This window comes from Archocentrus centrarchus, chromosome 10 (assembly GCF_007364275.1).
Source record: "Archocentrus centrarchus isolate MPI-CPG fArcCen1 chromosome 10, fArcCen1, whole genome shotgun sequence".
Taxonomy (NCBI): domain Eukaryota; kingdom Metazoa; phylum Chordata; class Actinopteri; order Cichliformes; family Cichlidae; genus Archocentrus; species Archocentrus centrarchus.
The window spans coordinates 15,862,322-15,880,161 of record NC_044355.1 but is presented as its reverse complement, the minus strand read 5'-3'; the positions used below and the strand labels follow the sequence as shown (position 1 = coordinate 15,880,161).

The following is a 17,840-nucleotide window of genomic DNA, read 5'->3' as shown; positions in this document are numbered from 1 at the left end:
AGAAAAGGAGAAAAAGTTCCTTTTTCTCTTGGTTTTCTTGCCATTCTTTTAAACTTTGCTTCATTTGTTCGCACCTTTTCACCGTCCACCTGAGAAAACTGATGCATTAGCTTTGATTAGTGTTAATATATATATATATATATATATATATATATATATATATATTTTTTTTTTTTTTTTTTTTTTTTTAATTTATTTATTGAGTAAAAAGTCCAGACTTTATTGGACTGATTGTGTTAAATGAAAAACTAAGAAATTTATTTTCTCTTCATTTAAGCAAGCCCAGTCATTCTGGAGGGGAAAAAATAGCCTTATTATATTTTTCATCACCCATAATGGCGACTTATTTTTATAACAAAAGTACATCAATAGGCAAGTGCCAGAAAACAGCAGCTTAATGTGTGAAAGCGTGAACAGGAGAACATGTGAGTAGACGTGTGCGTGTGCGCTACCTGGCCGAGTAATCATTACGGATCAGTAGCAGATGCTGCATTATGGACAGGAAGTAGCTGTCGGCCTTTGAGTCCTTCACAGTGTTGACCAAGACCTCAAATGTTTCCCTCACATCATTGAAGCAAAACCAGTTAAGGCTCAACAAACACAATCAATAGAAGAATTTAACACAAATATCAGATACTCACATACACAACATCTAAACAGTTCACAGTCAACAAGTCTACACTGTTCTGCACCAACCTTAGTTGAATTTTACTTCCACAAAGCTACTGAGGCAAGAATCTGGGAACACACAAATGTCTTTGAAAGAAAAGCACATTTGTTATTTTAATTAAAAACAAATCGATCAGAAATGTTGTAACTAACAAGGAATAATGGAACAAATCATTAATCACTTATAATTTTAATGGAATATCTACATGGGCATACAGAGCACCATTAAGCTGTATTCCAAAAGCACATTGTGTTACTAATCTTTTTTTTCTTCGGCCTTTTTGAGACTATAATCAAACCTACAAAGGCTGTTGCTCCAGACACTCAATTAGACATTTTTTGATTCTTTAATCAGCACAACAGTTTGCAGCTCTGCCAACATAATTGCAAATGCCCCCCCCCCCCCCCCCCCCTCCCGGACAATTACAAGCAATTTTCTAATAAACTTTAGGGAACACAATGTGCCATTGGAACACAAAATGGGCCTCTGTACACCTACATAGACATTTCATTAAAATGTATGTGATTTATTTAATAATTACATCAATGATCATTACCAAAGTTACTGATCAATTTAATGTTTTGTTTTTTTTTCCTTCAAAAACAAGGATATTTCTGAATGACCCTAATCTTAAGAGCAGTAGTGCATAGGATGGGATTTATCTGTAACACACATTTTGTTCTCAGCATGTTCATGTTTTCAAAAGTCATATAAATTTCTGTCCTATAATATTACTGTACTTAATCTATATCCCAGCAGCTTTCCTCACTGCCGCGTTCTGTGTACACTGCGATGGTTACCCCTAGGAGGCATCTGGTGTTGAAATTCAGAACTGCATGGCAAGTAGAAGTACAGCAATTATTACAAGTATAGAGTATTTTGTAAGGTGTTAGTTTGATTTCTTTTCAAACCTATCCACCCTGAATATTATATTTAATAGAGTGGAAAACATAAATTATTGTGAAACGTAAATGATAAACATCTTGTGCATCCTGTGCTTAGAATCTTGGTCAGGTTCACTCAGTAGACATTTAGGTTATAATAAGACCCTGCAATGGATATGCGGATGAGAATGGATTTATGGATGAATGGACATATGAAAAAAGTCTTTGAAGGAAATGACCAGGTTGACTGTAGGCAAAACAAACTACCCTAATGGGGACAAATAAAGGAATTGATTGAGGGAAAGAAAGTAGTAAACTTTTGATGTGTAACCCATTTTTATAATGCAGAAAAAATATACAAATAATTACAGATATACTGGTGGACTGGATGTTAAGAAAAGCAAAGAAAGTGAAGGTCCTCTCTTTCTAATGAAACTAGCTAAACACTGTAAACGTGAAAATTACCAGAAGGCCCAGATTTGATCACACAGATCCTCTTTGTTTTGAAGGACAAAAAGCAAACAAGACAGCTTCCACAAAGGGACAATTTTGCCCATTGGAAGGATATTCCATTTCAATACGGATGTCATCCAGACGGGCTTTGAGGTCCTCAAAATCATCTTCAGCCTGCTCATCAAACACCATCAGTTGCACCCTCAGCTCTTCATTTTCTATGTTCCGCACCTCCTGCAGGGATAGAAATGGGATGCAGGCAGAGAGATGAAAAAGTGCGATGGAGAATGGCAGGAGGAGAGTGACAGTCAAACATTTTGAGTCTGAATGCTTGTGGAAAAAGTTTTTACAGTATGAGTGTGTGTCAGCCCATCAGGAAGACAGAGGCATCAAGACAAGGAGACACAAACATTAAAGCTGTGAAAATGGATGTTGATGTCACTTTTGAGAGAGATCAAATGTGTTTTCTGTACCTTCAGCCGGTCTCTAAGTCCCAGCCTTAGCAGTTCAGAGCGAATATGGATTCTGAAGTCCAGTTCTTCTCCACGGCTGATCAAGGCATTGATCAGCTGCATGCAGCCACCCTGCCAAAATAATAAAATAAATAAAATAACACAAAGTCAGTTTCATAATTCAGACTAATTGGTTGCATGAAATCTGTAATAGAGAACAGTATCTGTCAGGTATCTTATATACTACAGAACCCACTGAACAGAGCTGTGGAGGGTCATTTGCAAGACAAAAGCCCATGTGAGTACCTATAATTGGTAAAATATCGGTATGCATCTGAATCCGTACCTTAAGGGCAATGCTGGAATTGTTCATTCCAGTAAGGAGAGGCTGAAACCTTTCAATATCTTGTTTCTCCACCTCCTCTGTAATGGCCTCTAAAACACGCTCATGACTGCAAAAACAGACAATTATGCACATTATGTAAAGCTTCATGCTATTCAATAAATCAGTACATGAATACAACATTACCCTTTATATTTAAAAAAAAAAAACAGGGGAAAAAAGCATGCAGAAGAAAAATAAATTCTGTTGCTTCAGCAATTACTGATGTCCGCAGACCAGTTCATCACTGTCAGTTGGTATGACATTGGAGCACAAGTCTAGTATCCAGCTTTTTGAGACAATGTCAACATTTCACTAATGCTTACAGGTTTTCAGGATGTTCCAAAATGGAAATGGCAGAAAGAAGCTTGACAGCGTCCACCATCATATGAGGCACCTTTGGGTTGATGGATCTGACCAGCAGAGGAATTCCCTCAGCTGACTCCAACATGGATTTCAGACCATGCTACGCAGAAAAGGAAAGAGAGAAAATAGACTGAGGTAAAGATGTCCCCATCAACAAGGCTTTCATTTTTCAGATTATAGTCTTCATATCAGAAGAAATAGTATCTCTTGGTCTAGATGAAATGTACTCGACTGCAATGACTTTGGAAATTGTATACAAACGTTTTGCTCTGACAAAAGGGGTGGAACAATCTGACAGAAGCTGGCACTTTGAAAGGCATGCAAAATAGCACAAGTTACTGAACTGCCATTCATCTATTATTACTACAGACTGTTATTAGGGACAACGACTAGAAAAAGCAATGTTATTATGTCAGTATCCATTATTACATTCGAAAATTATTCTGGACCAATAATGTATTATTTATAACCAAATTACACTCTGCTCTATTACTGACTAATCTTTAATAAACTACCCGTCCTAAGCCACATAATGCAAATCAGCTTGAACAAAATTAAACAAAATTTAAATATTTCATTAACATTTCAGTCTTTTCCCTTCCTTTTATTTCTTTACCTTCACATTATTAGCTTTTATGATAGACTTAAGCTCTCAGATATAATGATTAATTGCCACACTGTTACAGATTAATTAACATTAAGTATTACAGAGTCTGGACAAGTTTAAATGATTTTATAAGATCGGATACAGCCTTATACTGTAGACTCAAACCATTCTCAACCTTCATTTTATTGAACAGCAATGAATTGTGAGTGCCCTCTAATGGAAGAACTGCTACAGTGAAGACAGAAATTTCCTTACCTTGTTATTCATAAAGGCTTTTAGACAGCGAATGATCTCGTGCTGACATTTCGTTCCTATCTGTCTGAATGGTGAATGAGATAAACCGATAAGACATTAAACACCTTGCTAGAATATACAGTTGCACTTTCCATGGTTTAAGTAACTTACGACTGCTCTTCATCCTGTAGTTTTCTCAGCAGATTCAGAAGCAGAGCCAGCCCTTCGTCACCAAAGTTCTGTACCCAGCTGAAAGTGACAAGACTGCGTCGTTAGTACACATTCGAGTGATGTTTTTCCACGATCCACCTAGAAGTGAGCATGTTCCCATATACTGAGAAAAGTGTATGTTACAGCATTCCTGAATTTAGAATGATTTTTATTCTCCAACATGCACAAGGTGGTAAGGACAAATTCATGAACACATTAGTGAACGAGGCTCATTAGAGTCAAATACTATCAGATATAATGACGTCATAGTTGATTTAAAAATGTCAATTCCTTCAGACAGTAAAAAACCACAAACTAACATTACCACCATGCTTTACAGTGGATATGAGGTTTTGCTAGTGAAAAGCTACATTTTGTCTGTGCCAAGCACATCTAGTATAATGTGGCCAGACAAGCCGACTTTTGATTCATAGCTGAAAGCATAATATTGCAAAAGCCCTGAGGCTTCATTTCTAAACCTGTGTAGGATCTTCATTAAATGTGCACACAAACACTCACTACCACAGGCACAAAAAACACTGCTGGTTTGAATGATTACAATAAAGTGGAGAAATTGCACACTGCATGAGTGAGTTGAAGCATCACTATACTATACTGATTCAGTACATTTAGTTTTGACAGTGTGGTAACACTTCATCCAATCAGCAAATGTGACACCACGTTCCCCCGCCACCAAGTGTCCATACAGGTGAATTTGTATATATCCCAAATTTGCCTGTGCCTTCTTCAGGTAAACACTATACACAGAAGGCACAACATACACAAAATGGCTATAAATGAGACCCCTGGTTGTTGCACATATTCCGCGGCAAACTGTGGTTTTTCTCTCTGGACAGCAAAGGCTTTTCCCTCTCTCTCACTCTGAACACATGCTGCAAGAGCTTCCTACAGAACCTGTGATGAAATTTTGAGGATCTTGAAGAATTCTACTGGCCAAAAAAGTCATGCACGTTTCGGGAGCAGCCAGTCTTGGACAAATTGGCAATTGTTTTTAATCTAAACTATAGCTGATTTTCCTTAATGATAAATGAGTTTCAATAGAAAGTAAAGATCCTTTAAGATCCCTCACTGACTCACAGGTATCAATAACCCCAGTGCAGTCTCAGATGTAATTTGAGCAGGTTTATGTCAAAATTAATATAAGTAGATATTTTACACAAAGGCCCCTAATTGCAAAGGCTAAACAGTACAGAGACACTTAGCTACAAAATATTTCTTAAGTAACCTCGTGTTTCAATGTTCATGCACAATGAAGCTCAGGCATGGCTCAAAGCTGACTAAAGCTCCCATTTAAATTCAGGCAAAATTGTGGGTCATTAAAGACTAGAACATCCATGTTAAGTAAACCAAGTCTTTGCTTTGCCACAATCAATCAGTGGATGGGTACCTTCTAAAACAGCATGTGTACACAAGACTGAGAAATGGAAAGAAATGCAAATGTTATGGATAAGCGGAAAATGACATAAAGTGAAGAAAAAAATGTTTATGATTGCACAGCAAATCAAAAATGCTCCCCTGGATGTAGGCATCAGTGTTTAACTTGTCAATAACACTAAATAAGAATTCATAAGTAAAACTTCAGAGGATTAAACCCTAGTGAGCCTCAAAAACAACTCACAAAAACATTCAAAGACAAAGGTTTATGGATCACTAAAAAATGAAAATAAACCAAGAGTTAACGACCTCATCTTTCAATCATGGTGAGGATTCCATTGCGGCTTGGGTATGCATGGCTGACAATGGAACCAGCACATTAACATTTATTGATGATTCACCACAGAGATATACAGGAATGTTCTTTGTACGCAGTTTAATGTGTCAAAGCTCATTTCATTAATTCAGCAGGATAACCATCCTAAACATGTCAACAAAGAAACCAAAGGGCTTTACCAGTGCAATATCCTTGACTGAACAAGCTCTGATTGAGCTGTACTCAACTTTGTAAAGACCTGACTAAAGGTGTAAGACCCACACAAAGTAAATGAAGGCACCTGCACTGAGGACCTGAATTGGCACCACTAGGGAGCCTCTGGTGACATCTGTTGGTAAGAAGTTCAGGCAGTTACTGACTGCTGAGGATTTCCCACAAAATTTTAAGAGACAATAGCTTCACGAAAACCTATCCAATGACTTTTGAATCCCCAATGTTTGCGCAAAATGTAGACTAAAAAAGGATTACACCTTCCACAAAGTTCTTTTAACATCACTGTAAACCTACACTGAGTCTTGGCATGTTATTGTAGTATGATTTATTTCAAACTCAAGCACAGAGCCAGAGGAACTTGTATTTGTGATTTTTTTTTTTTTAAACCGTGTGCGCATGTGCATTACCTAACAGGGTTGTTATTGAGTGACACCCGTAGAGATTCGAGACAGTTCAGCAGCGGTGTATCTCGATAGTCTGACTTTAATTCCTGGATGTACATCATGGCTGACTTGGAACTCTCCTTCTGGTTTTGACCCTAATCGACAAAACAAACACACACAGCAGGCACATAAACACAAAATCACTTAGTGTTCTGCATTTACATATTTCTTGTTACAGGATATAATTGCTGATATTTCCACAAGAAAGCACAACAGTACAGCATCAAGGGCAAAAGTCAAGAGTAATTTGAAATTTTGATATGAGGCATTAGAGGGTACTGTGTGTAGGATGTTTCCCCTAATAGACTTATTTTACAGTTAAATGAACTGTATTAGCAGCCATCTGTATAATTATGTAGGGCCTTTGAGCACTTTGAGTTTGTGAACTCTTTGGAATTGCCAGGATTTCAAAGCAAGAAAAAGACTACTAAATCATTTCTAAAGGTCTGGGTTCTCATAAATCCACAATAAGATTCATTTTCTACGAATGGAAGTTTCCCCAGTTTAGTGTTAGACAATATTTCCACAGACCAGCCTTTAAGGTGTGGCGGATAAAAAAGGTTCAAATAAATGATACGACCATAATCAAAAGTGATATTTTCTAAGCATAATAATAAACGTGAATCCACTGTGTATGCAACTCTATCAGCAGCGTCCTCCTAACATCACCACAGCATGAATAACATCCTCTCTGATCACCATGGTAATGTTTAAACATGCCTTCAAAATAAGAGACACAGTTACAGTAGAAACTGCCTCAGCCAGATTCAAATGGCACATGGAATTTCATCCGACTTGTAAAAAATCCATCTTAAGTGTAAGTCAGATTCTTCCAAATATCCGACATTTCGCTGCAGTTGCTTCTGCTTCATCTCTAGATTTGCTTCTGCAAATTTTATAATCTCATATTTTTGCTCGTAGGTGCGAGTTTGTATCTTTTGCTTGCCTCCTGCGCTGCCATGACCGTCTCCAGTGAAATGATATAGACACTAAAGCTTCTCCAGGCGTTGTTAGTGTGAGTAGTTGTGCATGGACGAGCTGATGCATGGAAGTGGGTAGACGGGAGCTGAGGAGGGCTTTAGCGCTAAATTCATTCATCTTATGCAATCACATTTAATTGGAAATGTATTACAATGGGACCAGATTTCTCACCTGAGATAGGCAAAAATCCGACTGATTTAGGTGATGATCTTATTGGAATTAACGGTAGGAAAAATCGGGATCTGCAGAAGCCATCTGACTAGAGCGAAAACCCGATTTGTGCGACTTCAACTCAGGTGACTTACTCTATAAAGCCCAAAAAATACACGCTGAATCAGTGTGAGCCCTGAGCTTGTTTCTCTGCTACTCATTTTTGCTAGCTTGTGGTTTGGCTGGGTTTGGCATCACCAATACAAGCTTTGATTTCACGTGGAGAGTGGCTGCAGAGCCACGGTGTCAAGCACCGGAGAGTCAGCTTGATGGTTGGGTCCACCTCACTGCCATCCCCGGTGTTGCTAAATATGAATGGACTACTTCTTATATATTTTTTCTACTCTAGTTCAGCACTCAAATATTTAAAAGAGCATTATGTAGGTCAAGCAACCGATTTCATTAGACAGGCACAGGAAACAGTGAAGCTTCTGGGTTTAATTTTAGCGGTGACCTATCACGTGAACAGAAGCATCTTGACACGTCAAGAAGAAGTCATAAAGGGATGTAACAGCGAGAATCTGCCCATTTTTCAAAATAAAACACACTCAGATAATAAGTAAAATGAAAATAATGAAAGTTAATTATTCTTTAAGTGCGGCCTGTTATTAAATGACCCACGGACCGGTACAGGTCCACGGTCTGGGAGTTGGAGACCTCTGGTCTAAATGACTAAACCTACCTTATGTTCCTTAACAGCTACTATTAACATCAGTAAATGCTTTATTTTATTTTTTAATAGCCATTCAAATAATGTTTCTAAGTGCAATTTAGAAACAATTTACAAAAATTATAAACATCAAATGCAACATTACTATAACCATTCACTAATTTGATGTTTGTAACAGTAAATACCTATTAAGTAACTTTTAAATTGAATTAACTATTAATTTACTATTTATTAACAAAACTTATTATAAAAGGTGCTACCATTTATTGAGAATTTCACAAAAAAATCCTATAAGGCACATAAAGGACCAAATGCTTTAGAAAATGTATTAGTTCTAGCCAAAGAGAAAAAATAATGACTTGCTTGAAACTGCCAGCACATTCGCCCTAGCACCCCGTACTCGCTATATTTATTTAAGGTATTTTAGGTACTGACAGCTTTAGATGTGTGGAGGTACTGGGAGACCATCTCTCGTTTGATCATAATGTCTTTTTCTCTCAGAGGTTGCTGCTTTTCCTCATTTAGGTTCATATCGACCTGAAGAAAGACAGAAGGAAAGAAAAAAGAAGAAAAATAATGAAGTGCAACTGAGACAAACATTTTGAGACAAATGATGAAAATCTGTGCACTCAAGCAATAATTTAAACAAAAACAAGAAAATGTAATCCATATATTTTTATAATTACAAGTTAAGAGTTAGCTACAAGACACTAAAAGACACTCACAGATCTTCAGTTTAAACACTGCTTTCTTATTTCTAAGATACTGAAGAGAATCACTGGATGATATCATTTAGACACCTTTTCAATTTAGGATACAATTTGCTTATCTAAGGAGATATATTATTTTTCTTTTTCTTTTAACATGTTTGTCAAATCCTACTTGCAACAAGACAGAATAAACTCTTACACAGCTACAGTCAGTCTACTGACATTATCGCATGCTTTCCAAGGGAAAAGTTTCTATGGCTGAACAGTCAAGATAATGATTATTATGAGACACCTCAAAAGTCAAATAGTTCTCTCACACACACTCTCACACACACACACACACACACACACACACACACACACACACACACACACACACACACACAGTTTTTCTCACCAGCATCTGTTCAAAGAGTTCCAGGACAGAGTCGTCAGAAAGATCATGCAGCATGGCACTCTGAGCACTGATCTCATAGCTGGCAGCTGAAGAGTGTCGGTGACCTGGCGGGGGTCCAGGCTTCTCCTTGTCCTTTTTCCTCATGCTGGTGAAACGCTCGAGCTGCATTAGCAAACATAACATGAGTTTGAGAAAGTGGTAAGAAAACTACAGAGACTAGCCACCACTCTTATGTTAATATTAGCCATTAAACCGTATGTAGTGTTAAGTACTCAAGAGACATTTCTCCCTTATTTTAATATTTAGCCCTTTTCAGATATGTACCCCTTTCCAAAGATCAGACGGTAATTTTCCTTGGTCTCAATCTAAACACACATCCTTGCCACTGTGCAGTTATAAATACAGCCATACAGGATGCAATTACCATGGAGAGAGTGAAGGAAAGGCACGTCCTCTAGTGCATTCCAAAATTCTTTGTGCATCCAGTATAAGGAATACACAATCTAAACATCCATGTCTTTTATATAAAACCAGTTCATGATCTATAAAACACCATGAGAAATACAATTTTAAAGCACTGAGTAGCTGAGATCAGTCAGTGTTTATACATTCCATCTGCCTGGACAAGCATGCTTGGCATGCTTTAGATTGAGCTGTAGAATGAGGATTTAATGCTTATTTAATGCTTCAAAAACTAATAGATAACATTAAAAAATGAAACCTGAAATGTATTACTAGACTTACTATTACATTTTACAAATAGTTTTATTTTGTAGCCTTAATAATCATCATGAATATCACCAGAACTTAAAATAATCGTACTTGTTAAGTCATGTTTCCTCCTCCCTCTTTCATATTCTCTCCACTTTCTACAAGCGCACAGCTCTGTCTCTAAATGTGTCCCCATCATCTCTGAATTAAGCCGAATTAAGTCCCATATGCTTGATTTAACACAAAAACACCAATTTATTAGGCTGATGGAGCTAACAATGTTACATATTCCACGTCTGAAAAGGGCTATTGGACTACAAGAGCAGAAACTTTTTTAAAACCTTAGATGATGATTAAGGAGAGCTCAAAAGGTTTTTGCCACACAAAGTCAACATGCCGTAAACAATGGCAGAGCAGACTCAAATTTACCAAAAATCTCGGACATCCCAGCTTCTGGTTTTAATGACTTTAAGTGGTAAACTTTCAGTATTAGTACTGAGTGTTAGTTCAGATTTTTAAAAATAAAAAAGCAAACAACATCAGCTTTATGGTGTATGTATCCTTGGCACATAATATAGCAACCCTAGATAATGACTCAAAAATCTGGCACTCTCATTGCAGGCACATGAAGGCATCACTAGTTTATGTGCCAAGCATTTCATGCTGTCAATGTGCATCTTGAAAACATGCACATTTAACTTTAGTATAGCATGGGACAAGACACAGATACCAAACAAGTGTGTTATGGTGGATTAAGCTTGTGACAGACAGTGACATGACATTAAATGTGCAATGGTTTTATCTGACACACAAGTCGAGCACACGGTTGACAGTGACAAGCTGTAACAAACCTACCTCGTCAGGAAACAGCCGTTTGAGTGTCTGTGGAGGAATGGATGAGAGGGAGAAAAATGGGAAGAAAGGGGAAGAAAAACCAACCAGATGGCAGGTAAAAGAAATGAGAAAGAGAAGGAAGAGGAAGAAGAAAAATGAAGAATCCATTAGACAGAAATCACTCATGGAAAGAAGCAGCTTCAGGAGATCATCTACAGAATTCAAGGGTGATTAACAAAAAGCTAGAGTGAAACATAAAAATATATATATATATATATATATATATATATATATATATATATATATATATATATATATATATATATATATATATATTCAGCACTACAGAGTAGTTAATATATCTAAATGAATGACAATCTAAGTTGAAGTAAGGAGGACATTTGGAAGGCTGTAATTGCAGGTGATAGGCATTCATCAAATCATCAACAAAGATGGAGCAAGGGGGTATCAATGAGACTGTGCACAGAAGAAAGTAGCATATTTGTAAATCAAAAAGGAAAAATGTATCATCATGTCTCTGCCACTAGAGGTCAGGCTACACCAATTAATGTTTCTGCAGGAAATCAAGTGAACCATAAATGACAAGGTCCATGTAAGAGCAAAATCCCTCCTGTATGATCATGTGAATTGATGTCAGTATCATATACCAAATATCAAACACTAAAGGCATGGATGTTTTTAAATGGGTGTTTTTAAGAATGTTACCAAATTAAAGTAAGACAATATTAATATTTAGCTCTTAGTAGCAAATTTCTGATTTAATAACATGTTGCTTTCTTGTGCTTTTACAAATTACAAAAAGCAATATGGACCTCCAAGTGCTGTTGCTAACCTACAAGACACAAGGATCAGTCAGGCATGAAATAAAGAAAGTTAACTTTGGTATTGTGACTACTGCAGCTGAAACCAAAACCCAAACACACAAAAGGTTAACCTTTGTCTTCTTATTTAGAAAACACAAAAACAAAGAGCAAAAGAGGACCAATTCCTCGGATATTCTTCTGTAGAGGTAAAGAGCAGGGACACAGACAGAGGGAGGGCAATAAGAAGGCACTCTAATTATGGGGACAACCATTGAGAGAAGGATGTTTCCATTTTCACAGCTGCCTTTAAATAACAGACCCTCAACTCATGCACACAGGCACACACAATGCCATGAAACTGAACAGTAGCCAGGAAGAAAGCTATATGTGGGAGGAGGAGACCAAAAAAAACCACATGGTTAAATTTGACAAACTGTAAGTTCCGCTTTACAAACCACAAGTACAGTTAGGAAAATATGTACGGAGACACAACTGACAATTTTTGGAGCCAGAAGAGTCATGAAGAGGTGGGCTGGACAAAAATAAACAAAAACGTAACCAACCTGGAAACACCAAACTGAACAAAGTTTGGTTAAAGTAAAGAAAAAGAAAAAAAAGGTGACTCAACAATCAACTGGGTGTGTGTGCAAAGACTGACTACACAGTAAGTCACAGCCACTGGATGCTTGCTAAGCAGGGTAAGCGTTAATAAGTGACCACCTATGTGAAAGAATTTATTGACATATTAATATGAGTAAGTGGATCAGAAAGTCATAACATATATTGAGCAAAATTATTCATTATCCCTGCCTTATTGGTGCATCACTAATCCTGAACATAATACTGTAAATGAATCCACTCACTGTTTAAAACTGCAGAAAAAGAGAACTGAAAAAGGCAAATGAATTAAACAAAACACATAACCACTAAGATAGTAGCATTTACTGAACAGTTTCTTCTACACTCTACGGTTTTCTCCCAGTGGGTGTGATTAATCGTTGTCTCTAATACATCCCAATCTGTATGAATAAAAGATTGGTCATCAAATGACTGATGAACAAAATCTTAATCAGCAACAGCCCTGATGACTGATAAATTGACAGACCAACTTTGTGCTATTTTTATTTATTTATTTTTGTTTTACTATATTTTTATGTTATTGTAATACCTGCAGGTTTTGCTCTGCTGTCTGCACAAAACAACCAACGAAAGGCATCTGCTTGGTATCCAGGTGGACATTTGATGGACATTTTCTACAATTTTACAAAATTTTTAGATTGTCAATTAGCAGAAAATCTATATAATGGAAATTCAATCCACTAGGGTTCTAAAAGTTTTTTTTTTCTCTAATGAAACTCAAACAGCAAACTCACAAAGCTGCTTTATTAAAATTTTTAAAAAGCGCACATGCTGCTAGTTAAATGAGCTGATTCATCTTACATCTACAGTGAGCTCATTAGATGAGGTAGTACATATTGGACTTCCTCTTTTGTAATCTGGAGGAAGCATTAAGCTGCAAACACATCCCAATAAGCACATTTTTGTAAACTGTCTGTAATAATATGGACACTCGCTTAAAAAACAAATTTAATGTGTATGGGTGTCTACATGTCTGATTACATGGTAATCAAAAACTAAAACTCAGCAGTCGCAAGTCAGGAGAGATATACACCAAACACAAGACAAGTGCTGCACTAATTGCCTCAATGAAATGCCCTTTACAAAATGCCAACACAACCATTTACACATACAGCACATATAAAGAGCGCATATTATACAGCCCTTAAGGCAGCAGCAACAATAGAGAGGCAAATGGCTCTGTCTGTGTCTGTCTTAGACACCAGGCAACTGTAGAGAATCAAATCAGCAGATGCATTTTGCTTATGACAGCAAAAATAATGAGCCAGTCACACACTGTTGCCATTTCTTGTCTACCTGCATTTTTCTGTGCATACATATTTAAGGATGCCCTGATAGAGGTGAGAAAGATTATGTAAATCAGAGGAAGAACAAAAAACAAGCAAATGCAGAATGGTGGGAAGCAGACTGGCCACTTTTACACTTTTATGGACACTACAAATTGAAGCACTAGGTTGACGGAAGGATCAGATAATAAGGATAAAGAGATGTCTTTTAATAGCTTTTATAAATGTGATATGGGTATGAATGTATGATTTCAATCATACCCTTTTTTGTTTAAAAAAAAAAAAAAAACCTTGTGGGAATCTTAGGCAATCTCAAGTAATCTCAAGGTTATCAAGTTACTTTGGGGCCTTTTTGAACTTTCCTTTTTAAGTCGCTCTACAGAAGTTCTAAGGACTTTGAGTATGGGCTTTGGCTGGTTCGTTCAAGGACAGACACTGAAGTAAAACCAACACTAACATGGCTGTGAACTTTGAATCACTCTCTCACTCAAAGGTGAATGCCACCCATGTCCTGGGTCAATATACAGATTTACCTCAAGAACTTTATTTGGCTGAATTATTCCTTGCCTCAGTTCTGACAATAGGCAGTATAAGCGTAGCTACCAAGCAACCAGTAGCTGACATCATAAGTCCTATTAACAAATACTTTTGACTTATTAATGAGCAATAGAAAATATTCAAAAGCACTAAAATGAACTGCTAATTAGTTTCCATTTTAGAAAATTTAATGTTTAATTTTTTAACTGCATACATCTGTCAAAAGAACCAAACCTTTTTATCGTGTTTACATGCCACATTAAAATCTGATTTTATTTTGATTTTTTTGAAGAAAACATTTTCTTAAATGCAAAAATCAATATAGATACACACATATATGTATACTTACAACCTAAACGAAGGCATAAAACAAAATAGCTTTTACTATTTTCTTACATTAGTAGGAGGCACAAAAAGACCTGTGACAGTACTGTATCTCCTGGCCAATCAGTTCAGATTCCCAGAGGTGGACTCTAATCAAGTTCTAGACCCTTCTAAATAAAGCCAAATAAAACAAGCACAATGAAAAAGTGCCATGACAATGGGCCAGAACATTTCTGTAAATGAAAGGGTTCAGCTTTTTGTTCTTTTTTAAAGAAATTTATAGAAGTTCTAAAAGTGTTTTACTTTGTCAATGTGTAATTTTTTATAGATTTATGAATTACATCAATTTACAATTGAATGTACAACACAAAGTGTACAAAAATGCAGCATATGATGTGTATGTTGTGTATGTTATTGTTTCCTTTTAATAAATCAACTGAAAGGCAATTTAGTTTTAGTTCAATATAGGACTATTCAGTGTACTGTGAACATTAATCTACGCAAATGCAGACGTGATGCCCGCATGGATCATACTGAACTTATGCAAACTGATTAAAATCTGTGAGGCACATTACATTTCGGGGCATTTACATTTTCTTATCAAGCTAGAATAATAGCCAGTGGTTGAGACAGTATTCTGGAAGTGTTGAAGCACTGGGGCAAAGCTTTTGCAATTAAAATGTGTTTAAATCATTAGCCTAAGGACATTAAACAGAAACTTAAGCTGGATTTACAGAATTTTTGTTTTGTCAGCATGATTTACTTATCAGCGGTCACCAGCTACGGATCACTGTCAAGCCCAGCCTATTAGTGTATCACATTTTTGATGTTTTTTTGATTGTGTCTCTGGCTTGCCTTTGAGTTTATGTAGTCCAACTAAGGGGCTTTGCATGAAACATCTTGCCCTGTGCAAAAAAAAAAGAAATCAGCAGCTTAACATGTGCCTGTATCTATATTTCTATCTAATAAAGGCAAAAAAAAAATATATGTTTTTAAGTAACTCAGGAAAAAGAATTCCAATGACAGAAATATACTAAACTCAATAACAAAAACATAATTAACCAATATATAGCATACATGCTTTCCACCCAGTAATTTCTGTCTACCTTTCAAATGCACAATGCAGTCACTACTATCACAGAAATCACTTTGGTCTCATGACTTTATGGGTATCCATAGAAAGAGGAAAATCAAATAATCTGCATGTTAGGATGGATATAATGGATTTTGTTATTTACACTGTTGTTGGGGGTGTAATAGGTCAGGTCAGTTTACTTTTTCCCAAAATTGGAAAACCAAATGGAAGTCCCCAAATGCAATATTTTTACCTAACCTGTGAAGTTAAGACTTTACACTTCTCCCTTGCCAAACTGGATGTCAGCCAATTCTTCAATATCTGAATTTCTCTAAGGCATACTTTTTAATGCTACTGATCGCCTCACTGACTCAAGATGTATTTAAGTGCACCGATGGTCTATGTGTGAGAGACATAATGATTGCACGCCAGTTCAAGTGGGACATGTTTACTGCATGACTGCTTTTCATCCCTGCCCCACTGTGTTAATAGAGACACAAAACCCAACCACCCCAACCCATTTTCCAGCAAGCAAGTTACATGAATGTCAGTATTATTCAACACAGTTTTGATAAACATTTAAAAAACATTCAGGGCAAATTTATCTGCTGCATGAGAAACAGTCCAGTCTGCACCACAGAAAACCTCAGAGGACAGGCTGTCAGATGGGACTGTTAACGAGACATGCATTTGCCAAATCAACAATTATCCCATTCCTTGCTTCGATGGCAATTACACTGACAGAGACACCAGCCACAGTTTTAACCAACTGGAAAAAAACTGTATTCCATTACTCTACAAAAGTAGCAGAGAGATAAGCAATTAGTTGATTTAAACAGAATGAGGTATTTACAAACTTTTAAATATGGATAATGTTTTTTTCTTTGGTTGTAATTGTTTGCCACTCAATTTTAATGCACAGTTATGTTGTATTTTTATAAACCTCAAAGGACTGGTCCATCCATGCATTTTCTTCCCTTTTCAGGGTTTGGGGGGGCTATCCCAGTTGTCAGCCTGACACATGGCTAACACAAAGAGCACAACCACTCACACCTAAGGGCAATTTAATATCACCAATTAACCTAATCCCACTAACTGCATGTCTTTGGACTGCAGGAGGAAACTGGAGTACCCAGAAGAATCCCACGCAAACAGAGGGAAAACATGCAAGCTCCACACAGAAAAGTCCAGGCCAAGACAGATTTGAACCCAGGACCTTCTTGCTGTGAGGCAACGGTGCTAACCAGCACGCCACCATGTTGCACCGGTTACAATATGTCGTAAGAAAATTAAAATGACATTACGTTCAGGCCCCTATACATTAAAACGGCATCAGATGGCTGAAGATTAATCCACTCGACCAACAACGTTCCAACACCGACAACTAAGGATATACCCGGTGATAAAACTCATACAGTTACAAATGCAAACATAATCTCACTCTTCTTAAGTTAATGTTCTCATTAATAAGCCCATTATGACATCTGGGAAGTAGCTACTGAGCGCTCTTGAAAAAGAGCTCAACTAAGCAGACAGCCAAACACATGCACATGAGCAAATACAACAAAGACAAAACACACATCAGTAACCATACAAAGCTCTATGTAGGCAACAATGGGAGGAGGGCAGAGTAAACAACTCACATTTACAAAGAGACTAAAGCTAAGCCTATAATTTGGAAAGCACAAGGATTTTACAGAGAAATATATTTAAAGGAAGAAACTCTGAGTCACAGATACTAATAGAACACAATTCAATTATGACCTCAGAGGGAGGAGGGTAGGGGTAAGCACTCTACTTTCATATGGGTCAAAACAAAACCACTAAAATAATACAATCAACCCTCAACTACCACCTCATCTTGATCGCCCTGCAATATTAGCAGCAACCCCAACATCCCCACCCACCATCCTCACTTACAGAATGAGGCTCTTTTATTCTCACTATTCACGCATGACAAACTGTAGCTTCAACCCATTAGTAATGCCAACTGTAA

General features: G+C 37.0%; 1 protein-coding gene across 3 annotated transcripts in view; it reads right to left on the bottom strand.

Annotated features, from left to right (window-relative positions):
* The window catches only part of diaph1 (diaphanous related formin 1), a 103,496-nt gene that overhangs the window by 64,348 nt on the left and 21,308 nt on the right, over positions 1 to 17,840 (bottom strand). For 2 of the 3 annotated variants that reach the window (XM_030739468.1, XM_030739469.1), the window contains exons 2-12: positions 11,181 to 11,207; positions 9,615 to 9,776; positions 8,943 to 9,044; positions 6,611 to 6,741; positions 4,220 to 4,297; positions 4,070 to 4,133; positions 3,168 to 3,307; positions 2,806 to 2,911; positions 2,481 to 2,591; positions 2,123 to 2,241; positions 453 to 569 (exon numbers count right to left, since the gene is read on the bottom strand). In XM_030739468.1, the coding sequence (XP_030595328.1) occupies positions 453 to 569; positions 2,123 to 2,241; positions 2,481 to 2,591; positions 2,806 to 2,911; positions 3,168 to 3,307; positions 4,070 to 4,133; positions 4,220 to 4,297; positions 6,611 to 6,741; positions 8,943 to 9,044; positions 9,615 to 9,776; positions 11,181 to 11,207 (1,157 nt within the window). The remainder of the gene's footprint in view (positions 1 to 452; positions 570 to 2,122; positions 2,242 to 2,480; positions 2,592 to 2,805; positions 2,912 to 3,167; positions 3,308 to 4,069; positions 4,134 to 4,219; positions 4,298 to 6,610; positions 6,742 to 8,942; positions 9,045 to 9,614; positions 9,777 to 11,180; positions 11,208 to 17,840) is intronic. The other variant, XM_030739470.1, reaches the window with a different exon arrangement.